General features: G+C 53.2%; 2 protein-coding genes and 1 long non-coding RNA gene across 8 annotated transcripts in view; 2 read left to right on the top strand and 1 right to left on the bottom strand.

Annotated features, from left to right (window-relative positions):
- Positions 1-26,295, bottom strand: part of LOC140898041 (butyrophilin subfamily 1 member A1-like) — a 317,607-nt gene that overhangs the window by 73,873 nt on the left and 217,439 nt on the right. The window lies entirely within an intron of this gene.
- On the top strand, positions 1,698-2,699 carry LOC140898090 (uncharacterized). The gene is made up of 3 exons (XR_012154911.1): positions 1,698-1,739; positions 2,167-2,264; positions 2,625-2,699. It is a non-coding gene; the product is annotated as an uncharacterized lncRNA (long non-coding RNA).
- On the top strand, positions 4,775-10,022 carry LOC140898003 (maestro heat-like repeat-containing protein family member 7). Its single transcript, XM_073311370.1, has 7 exons — positions 4,775-4,792; positions 5,225-5,329; positions 5,729-5,864; positions 6,103-6,197; positions 6,911-7,012; positions 8,184-8,223; positions 10,018-10,022. The coding sequence occupies exons 1-7, from the start codon at positions 4,775-4,777 to the stop codon at positions 10,020-10,022; spliced, it is 501 nt and encodes a 166-aa protein (XP_073167471.1).

Genomic DNA, 26,295 nt, shown 5'->3' with positions numbered 1-26,295 from the left:
GCAGCAATGGAAGCAGGAGTGACCCTCCCTCTCAAAGGCAGGGGGACCAGACATTAGGGCCTGGTTGCAATTGCCAGCTGTGGGAGGGAGTGTGCGGCAGTGGTTAGTGAAGGGGTCCATCCATGGCTCTGACACTCGGTGTGGCCCTGAGCCGGTAGCTGAGGCCCGTTTGCCATCAGTAGGGTTGGGGTCCCATCGCTACAGCCCAGTGGGTTTGGGAGGCTCCAGGAAGGTGTGTAAAGTGCTGGGATGTCAGGATCCTGGAGGCGCTGTCACCTCCGCCCTAGGGCCGTGTTCTGCACCCCCCTGCTGCTGGCTGAGTTTCTCCGTCCCTTGGCAATAAACAGACTCTTGTTTTCACAGCCGGTTGATCGCCCTCGTGTCATCACCCTGCCTGCTGGCTGGGCAGGGTAACTCCTGAGGTCACCACCCTCTCCAGCCTGCCTTGGGCTTGGAGAGTGAGGAGGAGGGTGAGGGACGTCTGCTGACCCTGAACATCCGCCATCCATTATCCCATCACTGAGAGCAAGTGAGTGGCATTTGGGTTCCTCGGTGTCTTCCCCTGCCTGTCTGGGGGAGAGACTATCTCCAAAGGGGGATTTCATTTGCAAACAGCCCCCAAGACCCCCTCACTCTGAGGCCAGGCAGGGGCTTCTCCAGAGCCGTCTCCAGTGTGTTTGGAAAGGTTCCAGCAATGGGGCTTCCCAGCCCTTCCCCTCCCAGCCCTTCCCTCCCAACCCTTCCCCAGGCTGAGAGTCTCTGAGCTGGGCCAGAACCTGTGAGCTGCTGAACCTGGAAATCAATGGGGAACGAGGAGGGCCCTGTGCTTCCTGTGCTGAGGGCCTTTGTGACTTTGATGTGAGGAATGGTTTCCCAGGGGAAGTCCGGACTCCTGGGTTCTGTTCCTTCTCTAGCCTGGGCGGGAGAGTGGCCTGGGACGACAGGAGGGGACTGTTTGTCCAGAGTAACCGATGGTCTTTGGGACTGACCCCATTGCTGGAAAAGGATGAGACTTCCTGGATATTGCAGCAGCAGGGATTATGAGGGGGAACGTTGGGAGCAGATCATGCAATGAACTCCTGCCCGTGTGTGTAGATGGCACTCCCTGCACTCCTGTGGGGGCAGAGGGGGCGGCTGTGGTTGGAGCAGGGAGGAGGAGGGACAGAAAAAGCCCATGAGTGAAAGGCTGCCTTGAGCCCAGACTCACCCCTGCTCCCCGCTCGGTTCCAGGATGGCCAGGCTCCTGCGGATGTTGCGGAGGAAGGCTCTGCAGGTGGCCCCAGAGCCTGAGGGAAGCAGCTGCCATCTTCCCAAGGGGCAGAGCAAGCCCTGCGTCCCCGCTGGCGGGGAAGCAGGTCCCGTCCAGGCCAGACGGTGGAAGTGCCCGGCCTTCTGGAAAAGGACCCCGGCTCCCGGCGCAGGCGCCGAGCTGGGAGAGGCCCCGACCAGGCCCCAGTGGAGCTGGCCCAGGCTGCGGTTTGGCAGACAGGACCCAGCCCAGGAGGGGCGCCGGGCAGGGTGGCTCTGGGGCTTGTTGTGTGGGCAGCAGCGGCCCCAGGAGCCCAGCCCTCGTTCCCATCAGGAGGCCTCGCCCTGCCCGGTCTCTGAGGACCTTCCAGCCCCCGCCGGCCAGGAGGGGGAAGGTCCCTGTCCCAGCACCGGCAGCTCAGCCTGGGACAGCGGCAGCACCTGGGCCTCTGGCAGCAGCCAGGCCGATGGAGGCCACTGCTTTGTTCCAGGTGAGGAGCCAGGCTGGGCTCCGGGAGGGGTGAGGACGGGATGTGAACACCCTGGGCCCAGACACTCTCCCAGTGATATGGGGGGGGGGTCCCCAGCCCAGGAGTCTGGCCTGAGCCCCGCGAACCCCACTGAGAGCAGCAGCCGTCACACAGCTGCCCCTTCCGCACGGGGACCTGGGGGTGGGGGTGTGAAGAGCTGCTGCCACTTTGGTCCTTGCTGCTCCGCGGCCGGGGGAATCGGCACCTCCCCTGGAGTCCTGGGCAGGGGAGGGGGGGCTCTGCTCTGGGCTACGGCAGCTGTTGGGGGCTGAAGGCATCCCTGAGAGGGAGGTTTGGGGCCCCATCTGCCCTGGGTGCCTGAGGTGGGAAGGGGGGTCTTGAATCCTGCTCTGCCCACCACGCCCCTGTCCTTCCCTCCCTGGTGCAGGGACCCCCCTGGATTTGGAGCAGGAGGAAGGGGTGGACGTGGCCAAAGATGAAGCTGCTCTCAAGGTCATCCGAGAGCAGCTCCAGTGCAGAGATAAGGTACAAATGTTCCCCACCTGGGCTGGAACCAAGATTGCCCTGTCCCTTCCCAGCATCCCCACCCCCTGCCCAGGGTCTTGTCCCTCCTGATCCACCACCCCTGATGGGGCCCTTTTACATCCATGATGTGGGACCCCCAAGATGGGGGTGTTTGTCCCACAACAGCCCAGGTCGTCTCCCCCCACAGGCACTGTCCCAGTTCCTGATCCTGCTTGTGTAGGAGTGGTGGGGGATTTGGACAATAGGCAGGTTCCCACAATCCCCCATTGAGGCCTGAGCCCTGGAGCTGGTTTGGGTGGGGCAGGAAGGTCCCTAGCTAACAGGTTCTCTCTCGCTATCCCCCACTCCCGGTGGGTCCAGGATGAGGGGCAGCAGCTCCTGTTCCTTCAGGCCATCTACCCCGCATGTCTGGCTGCACGTGAGAGAGGGGAGGACACGCTGGAGCCGCGCTGCTGCAAGGCGGCTGTGGTGAAGAGGATCGTGGTGAGTGAGACACGCCATACGGCAGCTGGAGGGAGGAGGGAGACATGGGATTGGCAGGGGTATGGCCAGGCTAATGGGTGGGGGCTGGGTGGTGTTGGAGGGGGCAGCAGAGGACAAGGATTGCTGGGGCTGAAGACTTGGGAGAAGAGAAGGGAGAAATTGTGAGATTGGTCAGTAGTGGGCAGGGGGGGAATTGTGTGGCTGGAGGGCAGCTGACAGTGGGGGCCAAGGAATCACATGGTCCCAGCTCGGTCATCGGGATGGGGCTGAATGGGGGCATTTTTGACAGGGAGGAGGAGAGAAGGGGATTGGGAGTGAGCTGGGCAGGAATCCGGTAAGGGGGACAAGTCGGATGGGCAGGAAGGAATCGGGGGAGCGGGAGGTGGTGGGGGATCCTGCTGGCCATGTGGGGCACTGGCTGTGTCATCTCCTCACTGGGAGGTGTCAGTCGGGCCTGAATCTTACACGCTCCTTTGTCTCTTTCGCGTCTCACAGGAGCTCATCGAGCAGCTTCCCGATGACTCGTCACCCAGCGCCGTCCTCGCCCACTCCCTGGCTGCAGTGGGCTACCTCTGGTACCGAGACAGCCCCACCCCCTCACCCCGCCGACTCCCCTAACCCCACTGCTGATCAGACCCAAGGCTGGGAGTCACCGTCACTGCCCCTCCCAAGTCACCTCCCAAGAATGGCGCCTCTGGCAGAGATGGTGGGGTGGGAAGATTCACTTTCTCCTGGCGGGGCTCTTCTTTTCACTCCCATCACATGACAGGGGCCTTGGGGAGGGGCTCACTCCCGGGCTCAGATACAGGAGGGGCAGCAGGCTCCAGTGAACAGGAGCTATTCCTGTCCTGCCACTGTCTGTCTGGGACGCCTTGGCCTTGTCATTCCCGAGCTAAGTGCCTCAGTTTCCATTCTCGCCAGCCTGTGCCTCTATCCCTGTGGCTTGGTGTCCGTGTTGGCGACAGTCCCACCCCCATACTGCACAGTCTAATACCAGCTCCTCTCTCTTGCCAGCACCATGAAACCTGCCCTGGAGCCAGCCCTAGAGACCCACCTCTTGCGAGCTGCCCTTCACTCCGTCTTCACCCTGGGCACGGAGAAGGACACCACCGGCATCCAGGTACCTCCTCCTCCTCCATCCTCTTCCTCTTCCAGAGTAGTCCTTGGTCCCTGCTCCCTTGATTCGCTGGAGCTCCAGCTTTAGGGGTGGGGTAGCGGAGATGGAACAAGCTGCAGGGTTGGATCCTTCCCTCCAGCAGGGAAGAGATTACCCCTCCCTGGGGGATTGCTTTCTTTCTTTCTTTCTTTCTTTCTTTCTTTCTTTCTTTCTTTCTTTCTTTCTTTCTTTCTTTCATAAGCTGTGTTTTGCCCAGAAGCCCAGCTTCCATCCATAGCAACTTGGCTGTTTCATACTCTTCTGCCTACAAGGCCCTCTGCAGAGACCTGCTAAGCTCATGGATTAAAGGTCCAGGGGTCATCAATTCTTGCGAATTGCCTGCAGTGGGATGTGAAGGAGAGAGGCCGGGAGATGTGTTTGGGAGTCTCCCCAGTGCTTCCCAGAGACCCCCTCTTCCCATCCTGTGGCAGGTGTAGGCCCAGGTTCCCTAACTCTGACCCATGCTTTGCAGGCTCTGCACAAAGTCATCCCAGAGGTCCTGGATGCCATGCTGGGGAACCTGCTGGCAGAGTCCCCAGACACAGACAGGCTCCACTTCATCTTGGAGGTGAGCCCCATTTCACCTGAACTCTTTGGGAGACTGGTAAGGAGAGACTGGAAGATGCATTTTCTATTCTGTCCTCCTAGCTGGGTCCCCAGTGGGCCGTCCTTGGTTGGGGAGGTCAATGCAATGTAGTGTCAGGTCCTTCCCTCTTGAGGGACAGAGGAAGGAGCTGGGGCTCCAAGCCAGAGCTCTGCCTGGTTCTGCTGAGCACTAAGCACAGGGCTCCTGGCTGTCTTGGGGAGTGAGAGTCTGAAAACCCACCCTTCCCCCACCCCTTCAACACACAGAGCCCATCAGATTCGGGAGATGGTTCTCAGAGAAGAGGCACATGCTCCTTCCTAGAGAAAGAGGGGGAGCCCAGGGAATCAGCCCTTCCCTCTGATGTGCTCTGAAATTCCTGGGGGGATTGTGCTCTCAGTCACTCCCTACATCCCCCCAAGGATTTGCGTAGCAGGGAAGGGCCGAGGGTTCAGTCTTCTTTCTGGTGAACTGTTCAGGAATCAGGAGCTCTGGGAGGATGGGACCAGCCCCGACCCCGAACATTGTCCCAATCTAGAGAGACGCTGAGAAGTTGTGACCTGAAGGGTACAAGCTGCGTCCTGGGGGAAAGAATCCCCTTCCAAAGCTCTGCCATCAATGACTCAGCTATTTCCCCCTGCGCAGAATGTCTCAGGCCCCTGGGGCTGGGGGCATGGGGCTCATTTGCAAAGCAGGAGCAGCTGGCCATTGAGTCTGACCTGCCTCCTTTCCCCACAGCATGTCAACCTCTGGGTCGTGTCCAGGGTGTCGCAGGAGCGAGCCAGGGCTATCAGGAGCAGCACAGCCCTGCTGAGATACACAGTCACCCTCCCTGAGTTTGACGTAAGTGAGCTCCAAGCCCAGCTTGCTGGCTCCCGGCGGAGGCGGGCTGGCTCCAGCGGGCTGCAGGATCTGCTGCTGCTGCCGGGGCTGTGGGTTAGGAGTGTTCTTCATGGGGAGGCAGAGTCAGAGCAGGACTGAGCTAGGCTTATGTCAAGTTCTTCTTGTCCTGGTTCAGTGTTTTCCCTGGGCCATTAAGGGGACCATGCTCCAGCCCCTGCTTGGCATCCCAAAGCAGCTCCAGGCTCCCTTGGCAGCAGAGCAAATGAAGGGTCGATCTCAAGCTCCTCTCCTCAGCATCTCCTGCAGAGGGGCTAAGAGGAAGGAGCCCTCTGGCCCAGAGGGGACAGGGAGCTGAGAGGAAAATGCTGATGGAGTCCCCTCTGCTCTCCCTTCCATTAGATCTCAGCCGAGTTCCCTCAGATGGGTCACCATGTGGCCCAGCTGGCTCTATTGGTCAGCGATCCAGACAAGGACATCAGCCGGCAGGCCAGGGAGGGGACTTACCGGCTCTACCAACTGCTGCTCCGACAGAGGGGTAAGGAACCCAGCTGGGACACGGAACCCAATAGGGGACTGAGAGTGACCACAGGTGGATAATGGGACCCCAGACCATTTCTCTCAGACTGACCCCAGCCGGAGGACAAGTCTCTCTCTGCCTCTGTTCTTCTCCACTCCACTGTGCAGCCACCAATGGGATTGGAAGGACACAGAAACTGCAACCAGAATGAGGAGAAAAGTCTCTCTCTCTCTCTCTCTCTCTCTCTCTCTTCCAGGCCTGACCATACATGAGGCGGAAGATCTCTGGTGCTATGACTGGCACCAGGACAGCAGGCTCTTGGGCTACAAGAACACAGCCAGAGTGGGGGAGGTAAGGGCACTGTGCCAGGGCATGACACAGCTCAGGGAGTGGGGCTGGCTGGGTTCCCTGCAGTGGATGCCTCCTGGAGACAGGAAAAGAGCCTGCTCCTTATTTCCAGCTCAGAGTTCCTCATCCAGCAACCAGTGGGACACGCTGGTGCTAAAGGTCCCACACTGGGACTGAGCCAGGAGTCTCCTTGTCCTTGTCAGGCTGCAGGTTGGATTCCCCTTGAAGAAACCAAGGAGCTGCAGAGGCCATTCCCAGCGAGGAGAGAAATCACTAAGCTGCGGGGAAGAGACCTTTGGTCTGTCAGCTCCAACCCCCTCCCCCCGTAACAACACACGCACACTCCTCTAGCCACTGAGGTGCAGGAGATCTCTCTGTTGGAAGCAAGACAGGGTCCCCTGTCGTCTCTGTGCCCTGCACAGCAGAGTAGGCCTGCTCACACACATTAGAGATCCATTTCCAGCCTATCCTGGCCCCTGCCATAAATTGCCTTCCTGAAAGAGCCACTGGAGGCTTTGGTCCCTCAGCATCTGCCACCTTTTAATAAAGGGGCTTCCCTGAGCCCTGGGACCCTGAAAGCCTCCTGGGGAATGAACTGCCTTGGCCACAGCAGCTCTCTTCCCCGCCCTTTGGGGCACTAGACGCCATTTTAACCGCAAGGACTTGGAGGCTGGCTCTGGGCAATCTACTTGAGCCTCATGTCCTCTTGGTTTTAGGTCTTTGGAAAATTCTTCTCCATCGGGCAGAGAAGATCCTTCGTACAGACAGCATTGCTGGCCATCCACAACCCCCTGCTGCGTGTCAGCCAGGCTGGGCTGGTGCTGGTCTACTCCCTCCTGGGGGAAGCCCAGCAACTGATGGGGGACACAGTAAGCAGCTGCAATCGACTCAGAAGCTTGGGGTGGGGCCCAGGGCCTCCTTCCCATCCTCTCGCCATTCGCTGGCCTGGTAGCAAGGAGCCTAGTAAGGACTTCTGGCCTTCATGGACTTCTGTTCTTAGGATGTGGTGCTCTGCTATCACTCCTGGGAAGGACAGTTGAGTCCCCTAAGTGCCCTCTGGGAACCTTTCCTGCCCCACAGAGCTGCACCCATTTCCCCATGGCCTAGTGTCCATGTCACCCAAGCCACCATCGAGAGTTGCTCCCATCCCTGGCAGCCTGGGAGGCCAAGGACTGACTGGTGATGGTGACTGACTGAGGCACATGGGTGTGGGAAGCTGGTTTTGCTGCTGGTAGGGCTGGACCCACTCTTGAGATATTGGGAGGATTCAGTCGTCAGGGGCTGCTGACTTGTCCCGTTCCCCAGGGCTGCCATCCTGTGGTTTCAGCTTTTGTCACTGGGGTGTCTTGGGGAAAGGTCTCAAGCTCTCCCCATCCCACTTCACTGCTGCCAGAATCCCTCCCTCCCCCCGCCACCCTTCTAGAGCCCCCTCCCTGCCCTACCTGGGTGGGGATGGAGGTGGGGGTGGAGGAGAGGGTTCTCCGAACTTGAGCGGTGTCCCCAGGTGGGTTGGAGGTGGAACAGCTGTCAGGGGCACTGATGGGGAAGTGGCAGGAGCTCACCCTACAAGGAGGGGGGTTGGCACTGGAGGTCACTAGAGAGGACAGCAAGCCTCCATCCTGGGGGTCAGGAGGGTGAATCCACCACTCAGACATGAGCAGCTGCTGGGTGGAAAAGATGGTGCTGGTTCCAGGTGCCCTTCATCCTCCCTGATTCCTGGGGAGTGTCTCAGTCTCTGACATGTTCTCGTTCCCCTGCAGCATGAGGATGTCACAGCCAAGGTCATGGGCCAGCTTCACATGATTCGGCACTTGCGCCAGATGCCCGAGGCGCTGCAAGGGCTGTGGCTCATCTGATGCTCTTCAAGGTTCCCCTCCCTGTTCAGCAAGTCCCACTCCCTGCTGCAGGTACTGCTGTGTCTCACTATAAATGGGGGGCGAGTGGAAGCGGAAATGGAGGCCCCTGGCACTCTCTCCCCTCTCTGTGGAGCTGTGTCCTTTCCGCGGCCCCCCGAATTCCTTCATCTGGGGTAGGAGCTCTTTCCCTCACACCCATATCCCTCCCCTCTTTCCTTGATCTCACCCCCATCCCATTTCCCGTGCTCCCAGGCAGAGATCTGCCTTCCCCATATGGTGCAAAAGGACCTTTGTGTCAGGGCTACAGACTGTCTGCCCAACTGAAGCTCAGGAAGCTCCACATTTGAGGAGGTGAGGATGGGACAGAGGCTCCGGGCTAGCTTCATCTCCTGCCCTTTATTCTTCCTTTGGCCCTTCTCTGGGCTCTCAGAGTCTGACATGAAGAGGAGCCTCCTCCCCGCATGTCTTCTAGGCCCTGGCATGTGTGATAGCCTCCCAGATGGGTGCAGTCAGAAGCTGAAGCACCTCAGGGAGCTGTGGGGACAGGTCCCTTGTCCTAGGAAGCCAAGCAGTGGTAGTTCTCAAAGAGGCTGAGAGGGAAGAGCCCACTCCCTCTTGGAGGTAAGAGCCATTGACTTCTTTGGGCAAAATGGGTTTCTTGGGGGAGAAATGGGATCCCTGCTGCATAGCCTGGCTGGGAGCTTCCCCCATCCCTGGGACAGAGACATCTTCATCAATGTGCCACCCTTGTTTTTTTCCAAGCAAGAGACTCCCTAGAGAACTCCTCCTCAAACCTGTTCTCCTGGGAGCGTTTCTGGGAGGAGGCTCCCGTCCCTCAGTCTCCAACTCCATCATGCAGTCTCTTTCACCTAACATCTCCGCTCTCCAGCTCCACTTGCCGCAGCAGGACAAACGGACCTTCAGCTCCTAGAGAACAGACTCTGACCTCCTTCTGATCAGCAATGGGGTTTCACCATCCCCTCAGCAAACCTGTCAGCCGGGCTGGACCGGATTGGAAGGAGGAGGGTATCTAACAGGGTGGCTTGGCCTATGGCTGCCTAGCCTGGGGCTAGGCCAAATTGATGACCAAGTGAGCCCCACCTGAGAGGAAACAAGGGAAAACAGCAGCAAAACTCCAGAAGCAGAGCGAGCTGTTCAGTCGATGGCCTTGGGCCAAACCCTGGAGTCCAGGGTAGGACTGGCTTCTCTCACCATCCCTAAGGAAGGGGACATAGAAGACCATAGAAACCCAAGAAGGGCAGGCCGAACCGAAATCAGGCTGAGGAAGAACTCCCCACGAGGGTGGAAGGCTTTGTTTCTGTTCAAGACATTTTGGGACTTTGTTTGCAAGGAGCACGACCCAGGAAGGAGTGGAGTAAAGGACAGTCACCTGGTTGGAGGGCTGAGTTCCCAGCCAACAAACTGCAAGAGTGAGTATGAGCGGGGTTGCTAGCCCAGCGAGAAAGCAATGACACGAGGCCTGGCCAGCATCTAGCGGTGAGTGAACTCTGGTACACACCCAAAGTGGCTGTGTCTAGAGCCCTGTGTAGGCTCTTCTGTGGGAAGTTCCCATGGGTCAGTGGGGCCTGAATCTCTCCTGCTCCTTTGGTCTCTTTGGGCTTCCCACGAGATGTCTGGTGAACTGCCCTTGGACTCTGGGCCCAGCACCGCTCAGAAATTATTCGCTACCTTCAGAGAGACAGGGCACAGCTCAGCCTGTTGGGTAGGCTGGAGACCCACACTTCACTCGAACACACAACACTGAGGTGGTTTGGGAAGCATAGTAACAAAGAAGAGATTTAAGTGATACTAAGCAAGAGAAAGAGAGACATTTCAAAGAGAGAAACAAAGCACAGCACACTTTGTAGTGACTAAAACTGAATCTTAACAAGTCACAATCTTTGCCTTAGCAGTTTCCAGACTAACATCTCAGCTTTCCTAACAGACCTTCTTTCATGTCCCTGTAGGGTAGAAAACTTCTCTGTCGAATCTGCTGATTTGATTGCTTCGTCTTCTGGTTTCAGACCCTCTGTTCTCCTTCTGGGGTGCCTGGACCCTGATTGTAACATCTCTCTGGCCCAGCCTCTTACACAGATGTGTGCTGCAGCCAGCCCAGCGCAGGGAGCAGTGGGGACAGATGATCTCCTCCTGTCAGACCAAGCAACAGGGGTCCCCTTGAGGCTTAGATGGAAGATCCCAGGCATCTCCTGGAGGTAAGAACCGTCCACTCTTTTGGGCACTTGGGGCTGTTGCAAGAAAGAGGGGGCTCCTGTTCCATAGCCTATTTGTCCTCATGACTGTGTTTTTTTCTTCTCAGAGGATGCCCCTGGAGACTGTTTCGTGCAGAAGGTTTGATCGGGGAGAGATCACTCACTGTCCTGACCCATGGGTCATTAACCCGGGTCTGCAGGGTTCCTGGGAGCAGCCACCCTCCAGCACGCCACATGGAAGCCTACGAAAAACTGCTTACCTAGGACTGATGAAGTCCAGACCCAGTTTGAGGCTCCTATTGGCAGAGTCCCAGAGCAGCTAATCGGCCCCCGGGACCTCCTTAAACCAGCAGCAGGAAGAAGAAGCTGTCTGAACAGCCGAGCTCCTCCCCGGCTCTGGACCGTGTGTTGGCTGTTCCTGCTCCCACTCCCCAGGCTTGATTTCCTGGCATCCGGACTCAGGGTGACTCACCTGACTTGAGGTTCTGAACACAATTTGGTCTTTTGCTTCTGCTCTTCCAGTGTCCTGACCCAGCTGACTCTCGACTCCTGTCTTGTGAGTGTGGACTCTGCCTCTGACCACGAGGTCTGGCTGCCCATGACCCGGCCATGACACTGATTTTTCTTCAATTCCTCCAATGCCCTTTTCTGCTCTCCAGCTCTGCTCTCCCAGCAAGACACATCGATCCCTTGGCTCCCAGAGTCCTGCTTGCCTGCTAGTCAAGGGCTCAGGGGGAGTGTTTGTCTTGCCCCCTCCTGCACCACAGCTGCTTGTCCTCGGGGACTCTCCCTAGCGCAGAGGAGAATCTGTCCTGGCAGCAATTCAGGAAGTCACAGAAGGGACGGTCTGCTCAGCTCCCTCTGCAATGCCACTGCCCGAGACCATTACGAGTGGGTGCCCAGTGACTGCGCCGGCAGCTCCTTGAGAGACTCCTGGGGGCAGGGTAGTCGTGTTTCACGGTGACCGCGGGAAGCCATGCGAAGAGGGCGGCATTGAGGAGACTCTCCTGCTGTCCCAAAGGGTTTCTGTTCTCCTGCACGGTCAGACCGTGGGGCCAGGTTGGAGAATGGGGAAGAGCTGGTTGGTGATGAGTCGGAGGATTCACCATACAGGTGGCAGCAGCTGCAGATCCTGGAGTCCCTGTGGTCGGGTTACCATGTGTCCGGAGTTTCCCGGACATGTCCGGCTTTTGGGGTTCTAAATCGCCCTCCGGGAGGAATTTGTAAAATTCTGAAAAGGTCCAGGATTTCCCTCCCAATGCAGCACTCTGGGGGCGGAGGGGGAGCTGCACACTCTGCGGGGGAGCACGGCACTGTGTCTGGCTCCGCACCGCAGACACACTGCTCTGAGCAGCAGGGTACGGGGGCTGGGGGGGCTGGAGAAGGGGCATGGGGTCCCAAGGGGCAGTCAGGAAACAGGGAGCAGGAGGGGTTGGATGGGTGAGGGGTTCTGGGGGGAGCCGGTCAGAGGGTGAGCATATGAAGAGGGGTCGGGGGAGTCAAGGGATAGGGAGCGGGGGGGGGGGGGGGGGTTGGACAGGGCAGAGGTTCGGGGGGGCAGTCAGGGGCAGGGAGCAGGGGGGAATAGATGGGTTGGGGGTTCTGTGGGGGCAGTCAGGGGACAGGGAGTGGTTGGTTGGGTGTGGGAGAGCCGGAGGTCTGTCAGGGGGCGGGGGTGCGGATAGGGGGCAGGGCAATCAGGGGACAGGTAGGGGGTGGAGTTCTAGGGGGGCAGTTAGGGTGGAGGGGTCTAAGGAGGGGGCAGTTGGAGACAGGGAGGCTTAGATAGAGGGCAGGGTCCTGGGAGGGGGTGATCAGGGGACAAGGAGCAGGGGGGTTTGGATGGGTTGGCGGTTCTGTGGGGGGCAGTCAGGGGGCAGGAAGTGGGAGGGAGTAGATAGGGGGCAGGGCTACAACTCCCCCCCCACCCTCGAAGTGTACTCTTTTTTGAAAGTTCAAATATGGTAACCCTACCCTATGGGCCCAGCCGCCACTCCTGAGAGTTCAGGCGAACCTCCCCCTGTTCTCAGGGAGTCTTTGGCTTTGGCGGCTGGGCCTGCCTGCCGAGACAGAGGACTCAGTGTTTCCATCCGGCTGCTCAGGTGCCAATGCAGACACCCAAAGATGTGAAGAATGGAAGCGAAAGAGCAAAGCTGGACCCTGCGCTGAGCTCCTGCCATCAAGTGAGCCCAGCCTGGGAGAGAGGAGGGAAAGCTCCAAGGTGGCTGGTGGCTGCAGGAATACAGGGGAGGAGAAATAAATAATTCATAATGAATCCTACGGGCTTTGTCTTGTGTGGTGAAGGGTTTCAAATGGGTCTAGTTACGATCACATTCAACTTTACAATCGCTGTGTCTCATTGAAGGGCAGGTCTAGAAAGGTCAGAGGTCATTCGAGGAGCTTCAAGTCTCAGATTCTGTCCCTATTGCCTGCTTTGACCAGCTGATCTCAACCCAACACCTCCCTCAGGTGGTCGCAGTGGTGAGCGCTTTCCCTCTTTTTCTGGATTAGCCGCCAGCATGGGGACAGGATACATGTGGCCAAGGAAATGGAGAGGCATGGGGGTCACGTGCAGAGGCATGCAGATAACTTGCAGAGTTGCCTGTTCATGCAGTTCCTATGGGGGAACTACGGTAGGGTACCGTGCACTCCGGGGCACCATTTCCAATTTTGGTGGTGGTGGGGAGGATAATTTCACCCTGATTCCAGGGGCTACTTAGGCACCTGAAAACTCTAGTGTTTTGACAGATAACTTAGCAATGAGCTGACAGGAACACTTGCCAGACTGCTTTCTGGGGAAGACAGCTAGAAGAATGGATCCAGGGAATGGTTCTGTAGCTCTGAGCTGTTTGGACACTTTCAGGGAACATTCCCGATGAGAGACAGAGGTCCCCAAAGTTATTCTGGGTAACCCTGAGAGACTTATGGAAAACTAGCAGATCCCACATCTCTGCTGTCACTTTGCACGGACAAACTCGGACTGTCCGAACCTGTTCATGTATTTTACCTGCTTTAACCTCTCAAGAACTTTCACATATAAAAGAAAGAAAAGACATAGTTACACCGATATACGGCCGTAGCGTAAACCCGACCTCAGAGTTGTCCCATTGAAATGGAATTATTCACAGCAGTAATTAAAGTTAAACATGCATGTAAGTGTTTCCAGGACCAAGGAAACCTGGCCCAAACAATGCATCACGAAAAATAAACTCATCTTGTTATACAATAATAGAGCTGGTTCAAAAGGGTTTTACACTGACAATGCAACCTTTTAACTAAAAATGCCACTTTGGATTACATTGATCATTTGAAAAAAGTTCCCTCTTTAAAAAAAACATTTTGGATTTCTCTGCCCACTTGAGAGAGAACATGGAGTTTTTCCCACCAAAATGAAACAAAAATTTGATAATTAAAAACATTTCCAAATAAGTTTGAAGAATATGGGGGAAAGGGGGGAGGAAGTGGTTTCTTCTTCAATTTTCATGACCCTCCCCACCCCCGCCATTTTTCACCAGTTCTAATTATGAATAAATATCTGTCTGTCCATGAATGATAAATATGTCTGCTCCTGAAACATTTACAAACAATGGCTCTCATCAGGAGCAGTGAGGTCACATTACGCAGAGAAACACCCAGGCCTGCAGGGTTCACATTCTCCAAGACATAAACCGCCCCAGGACGGGAATGTCACACACAACACAGCGTGACTGGCCCGGGTTGGTTAGGTGCATGTTTTGCTGTTGCTGTCAAATTGTGGTGTTTTGAGGGGCGGGGGGAGTTATATTTGAAATGAGTTCTTCATCCTCTCCCACTCTCATCCAGGGGTGCCGGAACAGGGGAGACCAGGGCCCACCACTTTTTACTGGCCATAAGTGTGAGCGACTGGATGATGGGGGAGAGAAGGGAGGGGCGGGGGGCAGTGTTTTGGGGGCAAGGGGCGGCATGAAGTGGGAGCTCAGGGAGAAAGGCGGTGTGAAGGGGGGCCTCAGGGAAAGGGGTGGTTTGAGGGGGCAGGACCTCGAGGAGAAGGGGTGGCACAGGGGCTGGGCCACAGTTTGGGTGCCAGCAGCCCCCCCCACTTTTAGGAAGCTTTTGCCCATCCTGCCCTCATCCTTGCAGTAAGAAAACTTTGAGCAACAAGGAGACTTAGAGACCCACAATATAACTGCCAAAATCCTCACCTGCCCCTCGAGCTGGGCAAACAGAATTTTTTGGTCCCTAGCAATTCCAAAAAAGAGATGGAAAAAAACGGTTTCAGGTTGAACAAAATTAACATTTTTCCAAATTTTTGATGAACCAAAAAGCTTTAAAAAAAAAAAAAAGAGCCAGGAACATTTCAAGGGTTGTAACTTTTTGAATTTTTAAAATAAAATTGAAGGACATTTTTAAACAAAAAATTGTTTCAAACTGAAAAATCAAAATGGTTTGTTTGGAAAGCGTCTAAACGAAATGCTTCGACTTTTTAAGAACTGTGGGGAGGGTCTGGACGTGAGCAATTCAGCAGACCGGATACGAATTCGCAAACAGGTCTCCTTCCCCATTCTCCAGGGCTGGGTCTCGATTCCTGTTTCTGGTTCCCTGGGCCTGGTCCCCGTCCCTGTCACACACTGCGGGGAGCTTAGATTCCTGGGAATCCTGCCGACTTCCAGGCTGCGGGGAGGGATGAGTCAGCAGCTTCCTGAAGACGAGTTGCGAGTCGGCAAACACTTTCCCTCTACCTTTCCAAAACCCACATCGGTACAGTAAGATTATCACCCCCACCACTGCCACCACTCCACGCACCATGAGACGATTCCAGGACGCTGGCTCTGAAACAAAAGCGAGAGAAAGGCCCCATGGCTAAGGGAGTCCGTTAAATCATCCCACTGCTGCCATGAGGATCCCAGAAGATGAAGACGTTCCTGGGATACAGGATGAGCTGAGCTGAGTCATGTGCACATGGGCACCACTCAGAGCAGCGGGAATGAGATCTCCAGGCTCATTATCCCCATCGGCCAACCTGACGCAGGGAGAAAGGTGAGCCCGGCAAAGCAGCCCCTGTTCCAGAGTCTGGAAACTGTGATTTTTAAGATGCTCCCTCAAGTCTTAAGGTTAGAGGGGATGGTTAGGATCATCTCCTTCAGCATCTCCTGAAGCGTGGGGAAGGGCTAGCCATGGTGGGAAGGGTGGGGTTTGAAGACGTATCCATGAAAATGGGGGGTGGGGTCGCTAACACATTGCTGACGGGTGAGGGGGACGATTGGTTTCTTTGCCTTGAGGAGGGGGCTCAGCTTTTAAAAGTTTTGGGAAGAATAATTTAGTCTGAGCCCTGGCATAACCCAGGCCAGAGAACGTCGCCTACTGATTCCTGCACCCAGGCCAGTGATTTATGGCACTGACTTGGCATTGAGAGGGATTTTATCATAGGATGAAATCCAGCTGCAGAAGGGAAAGGGCATTAGAAGCTGAAAGACCCCAGAAGTGGCTCTGGTTTTCTACTCGAAATAACCACCGGGGGCTGATTTTCCCCGGCCCAGCGCCTTGCAGTCATGCACCCAGTGCCTAGTCAGTTTGGTGTGCAGGCAGGCTCCCAAATCCAGACAGTGGCACGTCACATCCACTTTGCCCTGGAGTCAGGGACTGCCCTGAGCGCCCATCCTGCAAACACTTACGCACCTGAGCCCTCCCACTGCGATCCAAGGCTACTCCTACGGATGGAGTTAAACACGTGGCTAAAGCATTTGCAGAGGTTCCAGAGAGCTGAGGCTCTGTGTAAAAGGAACATTACTTCAGTTATTCCAATCTTGGGTTGATGAGATGCTCCTGCCCGCCCCCTCCCTTCACAGCTGAGTCTCCCACCCAGTGGAATTCTCCATGGAACTTCCCACTCCGAGACCCTGGACACTGTGGCCAGCGCTAGCTGTCCCTCTGGCCCAATCCCATGCTTCAGGACATAGTCTGAATGCCACCGAGGTCAGTAATTAATTCCCCACCTGCATTTACAGCATGTTAAAACTAGCCATGTATGTTACAGCGGGTTCTTGCTTTTCCTGGAAGCATCAGATATTGTCCCCTGGGCTGGATCAGACAGGACAGCAGCCTGAAATGCCCTACGGCATTGGCTTGAACTCAGACTGACTCTGTGGAAAACAGGCTACAGCTCCCTTTAAAAAAAAATAAAATAAAAAATTAATTCATAAGGAAGACTAGAGGTAAAATTTCCCAGTGCACTTAAGTCACTTTGATGCTTTTGAAAATTGTGCCCTCTAAAATCAGCCCCGATCCCTCTAGCGGCCACTCCTGTAAGCTGTCAAGTTCTGGCCCATTCCTGTAAGTTTGGGTTTGTGGCGTGTTTAATACAAGCCGCATTACATGCCACAAAGAACCCTGGGGGGTAAATTTTGAAATACAACAAGAAAAACAGGAAGAGGAGAAATATGCTCCACACATGCAAGTTGATCAAGTTCGTGTTGTCACAGGAAATTTAACTTGTGTGTCCGAACCATACAACATTACTGCTGCACTCATATTGGTTTTGCATCTCATTATTTTTAAATAGCAAAGAGAAAAAAATAATGGGCCATCTGGGCTTTGAGTTTTACCAACTCTCCACAGCAGAAGATTGGGGTTCTCCATTGCCTTATGCCTGGGTCTGAATTCTCAGCAGTGCCAAGTTTTCACTTGGCTCAGCAGAGAGGGATGGGAAAAGGGGGCTTGAAGTCACCCTTTTGTTCCCCCATGCTTCGGCTGGCTGGTGCTTGAAATAGCACCTGACATAAAACTTAGAGCACCGTTGAGGCTGCTCTAAGTTACACTGGCTGTCGTGGCAGCAGTTCTGAGCCAGCATCATGCACCACACTCTCTTTGCTACCACACCACATCCCCAGACTAAAGATTGGGAGGAGGCAGGTGACATAGGGAGACACACCAGCTTTGTGCAACCGAAGAATTTCTAAGCTGCCCCTTATGGGCAGTTGGCATGAGGCCCAGGATCAAACTCCTTGTGCCGTGATGGGTGGGTGAGGGAAGAGTTCTGGGCCCCAATCCAGCCTTACCCTGATCCTGGTGTGTGTCATTTACACTAGTGCCTGCAGTTCTTTTGGTATTTCATGCTCACTTTGCATCAGTGTAAAGGTGACACAAACAAAGCACAAGGCGACAGAGCGTCCAGACCCCGCCCCCCCCCCCCACACTGATCGCTTTAACTAGAAGTTTCAATTGCAACCAAAATTGTGGAGAGATTTAAAAAAACAACAACCCAGAATCAGAGGAGCTCTGGTAATCAAGTGATCCATCCCCTGTCACCCATTCCCAGCTTCTTGAAAATATAGACTAGGGAAACCATCCCTGCCCATGCTAGCTAATAGCAGTTGAGGGACCTGTCCTTCATGAACTTATCTAGTTCTTTTTTGAACCCTGTTATAGTCTTGGCCTTCACAACATCCTCTGGCAAGGAGTTCCACAGGTTGACTCTCCATTGTGTGAAGAAATACTTCCTTTTGTTTCTTTTAAACCTGCTGCCTATTAATTTCATTGGGTGACCCCTGGTTCTTGTCTTATGAGAAAGAGTAAACAACACTTCCTGATTTACTTTCTCCACATCAGTCATGATTTTATACACCTCTATCGTATCCCCCATTAGTCATCTCTTTTCCAAGGTGAAAAGTCCCAGTCTTATTAATCTCTCCTCATACAGAAGCTGCTCCACGTCCCTCATCATTTTTCTCATCCTTTTCTGTACTAATGGAGGCAGTGAGGCCTAGAGTGCTGGACTCGGAGTCCCGTTGCTGTGGGAAGTGTCTGTACTGAAGGGCTGCAGCAGCTATCGTGTTTTAAGTGCAGACAGAGCCTGAGCCATAAAGCAGGTTCCTTCCCACCTACTCCCTTTGCAGAAAACACCCCCTCGGTTTAAACACCGACAGAATCCTCATGCAAAGCGATTTCTTCTCTAGGCCATCTACAAGCCTCTCTCCTTGCAACTTGAAGAAAGCTGAATGGTTGACAAATGTTTTTAAGATGCTGCTGCTTACTTCCGCCTAGCACCTGTTTCTTTTAACGGTGCACCAGCCTGTCATGCAATGACCTTGCTAAAGCGGTTACAAATTCCAGAAACCCGTTAAATATAATACTTAGATGAATTGGACTGTTAAGTAAATTATTTGACTGTGACTAAGCAACTCCCTCACCGAACCCAGACAAACAGGAGTTGCCTGTCTGAGAGCATTCAGAAGAATGGACTGACTTCTTTTTTTAATGATGGAGAATTGAACGGGACTTTCCCAGCTGAGTGCTCTGACAACAGGGCTGGGTTAGGATGGCCCCTCTGCCATTTTGCATGGAGCAAGGCAGGTACCTAACTTATTCCTGCAAGATATGACTTAAGCAGCATCTAAATCACCTGACTGCAAGAGAGGGGTTTTCTCAGGATCACAAGCCACAACAAGCATCGAACACAGAGAGGGGCAGGGCTTAGGACACACCCCTCTCATCAACATCTCCCATTGGCTAGCATAGGTGGCTCCCCCCCAGAGCATGCTGGGTTTTGGGGATCACAGTTTTCTGCCCCTGAACTCATCCCCTTAATTGACACTCTGCACTCGCGTTGAGAGGCCCCAAACACGGCTCCTCAATCAGCCAAGGGCTTGTCCTTGGCCATAGCCAACTCTGCTGTGCCAGCTCCCCGTGGTCCATTTTTGGCCAATTGTGGCCCAAGCCCTCAGGCCACCTGAGAAGATCTGGAACAACTGGACACTGCCCTCAAGCTCACTCTGATGTCAGTGGGACCTGGGACGGGCGTGTGAAATTCAGGCTGGGAGGAGAGAGGCTACTGGGGAAGGAAATCTCCCATCACAAGCTACTTCCCATCCCCTTTGGTCTCATCACGAGCTTCCTCCTCAGCACCGGAGGTCCCAGACACAGTAGGTGGGAATGAGCTGGGCTCTGGAACGAGAAAAGAAGGAGGAAAGTGTTGGTGAGGACTCCGTATACCACATGCCTGATTCTCCTCTTCTTGCCTGCACTGCGGAAGGTTGGCCTAAGGGGGAGGTGCTGATCTAGGAGCCATAAGTGCCTGGTTCAATTCCAGCCTCTGCCCTGGAGCCCTTTGATTATCTAGGGCCAGCTACTCAAAGGTATTTGCATTCCTGAAGATGCAGGTAGGTCACTAATGGGATTTTCAAAAGTGACTAACTACCGTCTTCAGTGAGAGTTAGGCAGCTGCATGCTTTTGAAAATTCCCCTACGTGCCTATTTGCAGCTTTAGGTGCCTAAATACCTTTGACAATCTGGCCCTTAGGCCCAGATCCTACAAGGTATTTAGGTATCCGATTCCCATTGATCTTTGAAGATCTGGGCCTCAGAGACTAGGGTGACAGTGGCCAGAGATAAAACAGGTCACGGCATACTACGTATTTCCCAGGGATTTCAGCGCAGACCCTTCATGAATGTTTGCTCCTGATCCCGCAGTCAGACAGAGCCAGGGGTATGTTAACGAGCAGCCTAATGAACAAAAGGCTTGCTAGGCACCATAAAAATAAAAGTTACCCCATGGCCTATACAACACATGCCACTTTCCCTGTGAGCCCTTGGGGTGCTTGAAACCTTGCCTGCACTGCAGAAACTTTGCAAATATGGGCAGCAGGTATCGTAGGCAGGGGGAGCCTGTGACTTGCCAGACAGCCTACCATGGCTCTGCCCACGCTCCGCCACAGGCCAGGCCCCCTCTTGCTGTTCCCAGCGCTCTGCCCTGCCAGGCCTGAGGACACAGCAACCGTGCTGGCCTGGGGCCTCTCCCTGACAGCTGCCCGGCACTGGGGCCGGGGGCCACGGTGGGGGTGCTTTGGGCTCTTGCAGGGGCAAGGGGGCAGAAAGGGAGGGGTGGGGCCAGGGACTAGCCTCCCCGGGGCAGCTGGGTCACTAGCTGACCATGTTTGCAAAAAATGTTCATTGTTACTAGAGTCAGTGGTCGGAACATCGGTGGGCCTAGTGTAGAGAAGACTCTTGCTCTGGCACAACAGGATTTACACCTTCCTGGTTCTCTGCCCTAGCTCTAATGCCAGTCCCGTCATTGGTTATAGCAGCTTGGGGGCTGCTCTAGTGTGTGCCGGCTGGCAGGGGGCCCTCAGGGACCGTCCTTCCACTGAGAAGAGCCAGAGTGCATTGTGGTCTGGCTAGTTCCTCTCCTCACGCATTCCCACGTGACACACCCCTTGGGCTGGGGCTGCAGAGGAGATGGCTCTCCCAGCTCAATATCTGCTGGGGTCTTCCATATTCTGTGAGTTTATAGGATGTTTCCACAGGCTTTACATGGCCTGAGAAGTGCAAGGGGAGCAGAGTTTTTTCTGGGGTCACTGAGTGCACAACTTACCCACCACGGTAAAGTTTACGACAGCCACACACTTCCTGTACATTTCATCTTGAATCCTGTAAACTCCTTCAGCCCCTTTGCTCACATTCTCCATCTTGAAGTATCCACTGGAAAAGGAGAGTGTCTCCTTGACGGAACTGAGGACTGTTTGGGAGCCCCCATCAGAGGAGTAAACGACATCTTCCCACGAAGAAGTGGAGGTGTTCTATTTCTGCACGAAGAAAGACGTCTCTGAAATGGAGCTGGCATTCGGTATGGAGGTGTTCACAGAGCTGCCTTCGGGCTCAGCCACCTGGACAATTAGGTAATCTTGGCGAGCTGTGAGATTTCAAACAAGTAGTATTTGAGTTTGGCTTGGCAATCCTGGGTCAGGGACTGACGTGGAGGGTTGGGAGACAATAAAGGGAAAGGGTCTGAGAAAGGGCGTCCCTTACAATAAATCGTCCAGCCAGTCACTGTTGAAGTGAGATGCTTTACAGAGGCTCACAGAGAGGCTCTCCCACCAGCTAAGGATTTTGGACACTCTGGCTCCCTGCTGGGACCAGCTTTGCTATTCACTTGCAACCAGGGTGGATAAAAATCAATGATTTAAAAAAAAAAATAAAAAAAATTGGATTTGTTTGATAAAATGTTTTTTGCCCCTCAGAAAGCTATCTAAAGATAGTTTTAATTAAGGTACATTATAGCTCAAAGATCTCTCATCATGGAATAGGGATGATAAATTCTAATTCTATAGTAGGAGACAATATATTCATGTAACGTTTAAGAAAAGTTCTGGAAATGAGTTCCAATACTTCATGGATTAAGGACCCAATCTTATGGGGTTCCACAGGCTTCTGTATAGATTATGGAGGTTAATCTTTCTATCTACCCAATGGGATTCAGTGCTCAGTCTAGAAGATACCATCAGAGATGCTTAGTTTTGCAGTTCTCAAACTGAAAAGGAGGACTTGTGGCACCTTAGAGACTAACCAATTTATTTGAGCATGAGCTTTCGTGAGCTACAGCTCACTTCATCAGATGCATACTGTGGAAACTGCAGAAGACATTATATACACAGAGACCATGAAACAATACCTCCTCCCACCCCACTCTCCTGCTGGTAATAGCTTATCTAAAGTGATCACTCTCCTTACAATGTGTATGATAATCAAGTTGGGCCATTTCCAGCACAAATCCAGGTTTTCTTACCCTCCACTCCCCACACACAAATTCACTCTTCTGCTGGTAATAGCCCATCCAAAGTGACCACTCTCTTTACAGTTTTCAGAGTAACAGCCGTGTTAGTCTGTATTCGCAAAAAGAAAAGGAGGACTTGTGGCGCCTTAGAGACTAATCAATTTATTTTGTTAGTCTCTAAGGTGCCACAAGTACTCCTTTTCTCTTTACAATGTGTATGATAATCAAGGTGAGCCATTTCCAGCACAAATCCAGGTTTTCTCACCCACCCCCCTCCAAAAACCACACACACAAACTCACTCTCCTGCTGGTAATAGTTTATCCAAAGTGACCACCCTCCTTACAATGTGTATGAAAATCAAGGTGGGCCATTTCCAATATAAATCCAAGTTTAACCAGAACGTCTGAGGGCGGGGGGGGGGGGGTAGGAAAAAACAAGGGGAAATAGGCTACCTTGCATAATGACTTAGCCACTCCCAGTCTCTATTTAAGCCTAAATTAATAGTATCCAATTTGCAAATGAATTCCAATTCAGCAGTTTCTCGCTGGAGTCTGGATTTGAAGTTTTTTTGTTGTAAGATAGCGACCTTCATGTCTGTAATTGCGTGACCAGAGAGATTGAAGTGTTCTCCGACTGGTTTTTGAATGTTATAATACTTGACGTCTGATTTTGTCCATTTATTCTTTTATGTAGAGACTGTCCAGTTTGACCAATGTACATGGCAGAGGGGCATTGCTGGCACATGATGGCATATATCACATTGGTAGATGTGCAGGTGAACGAGCCTCTGATAGTGTGGCTGATGTGATTAGGCCCTATGATGGTGTCCCCTGAATAGATATGTGGACACAGTTGGCAACGGGCTTTGTTGCAAGGATAGGATCCTGGGTTAGTGGTTCTGTTGTGTGGTGTGTGGTTGCTGGTGAGTATTTGCTTCAGGTTGGGGGGCTGTCTGTACGCAAGGACTGGCCTGTCTCCCAAGATCTGTGAGAGTGATGGGGTGTCCTTCAGGATAGGTTGTAGATCCTTGATGATGCGTTGGAGAGGTTTTAGTTGGGGGCTGAAGGTGATGGCTAGTGGCATTCTGTTATTTTCTTTGTTGGGCCTGTCCTGTAGTAGGTAACTTCTGGGTACTCTTCTGGCTCTGTCAATCTGTTTCTTCACTTCAGCAGGTGTGTATTGTAGTTGTAAGAATGCTTGATAGAGATCTTGTAGGTGTTTGTCTCTGCCTGAGGGGTTGAAGCAAATGCGGTTGTATCGTAGAGTTTGGCTGTAGACAATGGATCGTGTGGTGTGTCCTGGATGGAAGCTGGAGGCATGTAGGTAAGTAGAGTGGTCAATAGGTTTCCAGTATAGGGTGGTGTTTATGTGACCATCGCTTATGAGCACCATAGTGTCCAGGAAGTGGATCTCTTGTGTGGACTGGTCCAGGCTGAGGTTGATGGTGGGATAGAAATTGTTGAAATCATGGTGGAATTCCTCAAGGGCTTCTTTTCCATGGGTCCAGATGATGAAGGTGTCATCAATGTAGCACAAGTAGAGTAGGGGCATTAGGGGACGAGAGCTGAGGAAGCGTTATTCTAAGTCAGCCATAAAAATGTTGGCATACTGTGGGGCCATGCAGGTACCCAAAGCAGTGCCGCTGGTTTGAAGATATACATTGTCCCCAAATGTGAAATAGTTATGGGTGAGGACAAAGTCACAAAATTCAGCCACCAGGTTTGCCGTGACATTATCGGGGATACTGTTCCTGAGGGCCTGTAGTCCATCTTTGTGTGGAATGTTGGTGTAGAGGGCTTCTACATCCACAGTGGCCAGGATGGTGTTTTCAGGAAGATCACCGATGGATTGTAGTTTCCTCAGGAAGTCAGTGGTGTCTCGAAGATAGCTGGGAGTGCTGGTAGCGTAGGGCCTGAGGAGAGAGTCTACATAGCCAGACAATCCTGCTGTCAGGGTGCCAAAGCCTGAGATGATGGGGCATCCAGGATTTCCAGGTTTATGGATCTTGGGTCGCAGATAGAATATCCCAGGTCGGGGTTCTAGGGGTGTGTCTGTGCAGATTTGTTCTTGTGCTTTTTCAGGGAGTTTCTTGAGCAGATGGTGTAGTTTCTTTTGGTAACCCGCAGTGGGATCAGAGGGTAATGGCTTGTAGAAAGTGGTGCTGGAGACCTGCCTAGCAGCCTCTTTTTTCTATTCTGACCTATTCATGATGGCGACAGCACCTCCTTTTTCAGCCTTCTTGATTATCATGTCTGAGCGGTTTCTGAGGCTGTGGATGGCGTTGTGTTCTGCATGGCTGAGGTTATGGGCCAAGTGATGCTGCTTTTCCACAATTTCAGCCCGTGCACGTCGGTGGAAGCACTCTCTGTAGAAGTCCAGTCTGTTGTTTCGACCTTCAGGAGGAGTCCACCCAGAATCCTTCTTTTTGTCGTCTTGGTAGGAAGGTCTCTGTGGGTTAGTATGTTGCTCAGAGGTGTGTTAGAAATATTCCTTGAGTCGGAGACGTCAAAAATAGGATTCTAGGTCACCACAGAACGGTATCATATTCATGGGGGTGGAGGGGCAGAAGGAGAGGACCCGAGATAGGACAGATTCTTCTGCTGGGCTAAAAGTATAGTTGGATACATTAACAATATTGGTGGGTGGGTTAAGAGAACCACTGTTGTAGCCCCTTGTGGCATGTAGTAGTTTAGAGAGTTTAGTGTCCTTTTTCTTTTGTAGAGAAACAAAGTGTGTGTTGTAAATGGCTTGCCTAGTTTTTGTAACGCTCTCCAACACCACTTTCTACAAACCATTACCCTCTGATCCCACTGAGGGTTACCAAAAGTTAGTGCCTGTCTCACCCCCCGCAACCTGCAAGGTCTCGTGCCAGCAAAGGGAAGCTGCATTCTGTAGATCTGGAGCTGCATTTGCATGTCCTGAGGGCTGTCCTGCACCATGGTCACCACGGGCAGGTAGGTCATCAACCTCCATCTCTGTCCCAGCTGCAGGATGGCCTCTGGTTCCTGCTCCCTCAGGCACCTGGAGATGCTGAAATAGGGGTGGGGTTGGCGGAGCAGGAGAACACCCCATGAGGTTAAGAAATGGCAGTGAGAGCCTTTTCCCTTCCTGGGAGATGACGGTGTCCCTCTGTGGGGACTCCCCTCCTGGCAGGTGCTGTGCTTTCGTTCCTGGACACTGCCAGGAGGCCCAGCTCCCAACCCTAGCAGCTTGGCTGTTCCATCCCCTAATGTGTACCGAAACTGACTTGAAAGGACTATCCAAGCCCCTCCCAGGCCTGCCCCCATTGCGGGTCTCTCTCCTGGCTGAGCACAGGCTGTTCTTATATCGCCCAACAGGCCTGGATCCTAGATACATGCTGCTCCTTCTCATGTGACCCCTGCACTTATTCCCTTCACCTGGGGATAGGTTCAGTTGAGCTACTACCCCTTTCATGGCCATCTCACCCTGGGACAGCCTGAAACTGTAAACCCGGGCTTGAACAGTAACTGTTTGCTAGGAAAGGTGCTGAAGACACAATGGAAGAGGAAATCCTTTGGACTGGATTGAAATTATTCCAAAGGAAAGTGAATGAGAGAAAATGCCCAGCGTTATCCTAGCGAAAGAAAAAAATTAAGGTTTTTAAGCATTAGACCCAGCTGGTCAGAAACAATCTTTCTTCTCCAGTGACGTGAAGTTAAAGGACACAGAGAGGAAGAAAACCTTGACTCGGGTTGTTACTGGAGCTGAAGCAGAGAAGCCAGGACAAACACGGCTAGGGCCCAGGACTGACTATCAGCAGATGGGCCATTTTCTATTCCTGACTTTTTGACCATGAGCAAATCTCTTTGCTTCTGTGTGCCTCAGTTTCCACGACTATAAAATAAAGCTACTCAAGGTTATGTTTTTTTCTCTCCTGTTTTGCAAGGCGGGACACTTAGATACATTTGGGGCCTGTCTACGCTACCGGTCTAGAGTGTCTTTGTAAGCTGATGACCCCCACATGTTGTTCTGAAGCTATGGATGACACAAGCTCCTACGTTTGTTCTGTGCTTAGCCCCTAGGGCACAGCTGGGCTGGGCGGCCTTTTCTCACTGTGCTGTGTGGAGCAGGTTATGGGCACGAGGGATATGAAGAGGCTCTCAAGGACTATTTCTTGAAAATAAATATCAATGAACCGCAACCCAAATAAAATTTCACTTCTGCTAACATTGGTGGGTGATAAAATAGTAGCAGAGTGGTAATTAATGATGAGGAAAGGGCAGCGACACAGAGCAATCGGATCCCTTGGTAAGCTGGAGCCATTCAAAGAAAACAAGTTGGAAAAGAACCAAATGAAGGGTCCTATAGCTAGCGACAAAGCATGTAGGCCACACCTACAGAGTGGGGAAGTGTATCCAGGAAAGCACTGAGTGTGAAGAGGATTTAGGGCTATGCTAGGCAAGCCATTGAACATGAGCACCCAAGGTGATGCTGTGGTGAACAGGGCTAAGCCATCATTAGATGTATGAAAAGAGCAGTGAGGAGCATA

The sequence above is a fragment of the Lepidochelys kempii genome, chromosome 14 (assembly GCF_965140265.1).
Source record: "Lepidochelys kempii isolate rLepKem1 chromosome 14, rLepKem1.hap2, whole genome shotgun sequence".
NCBI classification, from domain to species: domain Eukaryota; kingdom Metazoa; phylum Chordata; order Testudines; family Cheloniidae; genus Lepidochelys; species Lepidochelys kempii.
This window is presented reverse-complemented; position numbering and strand designations above follow the sequence as displayed.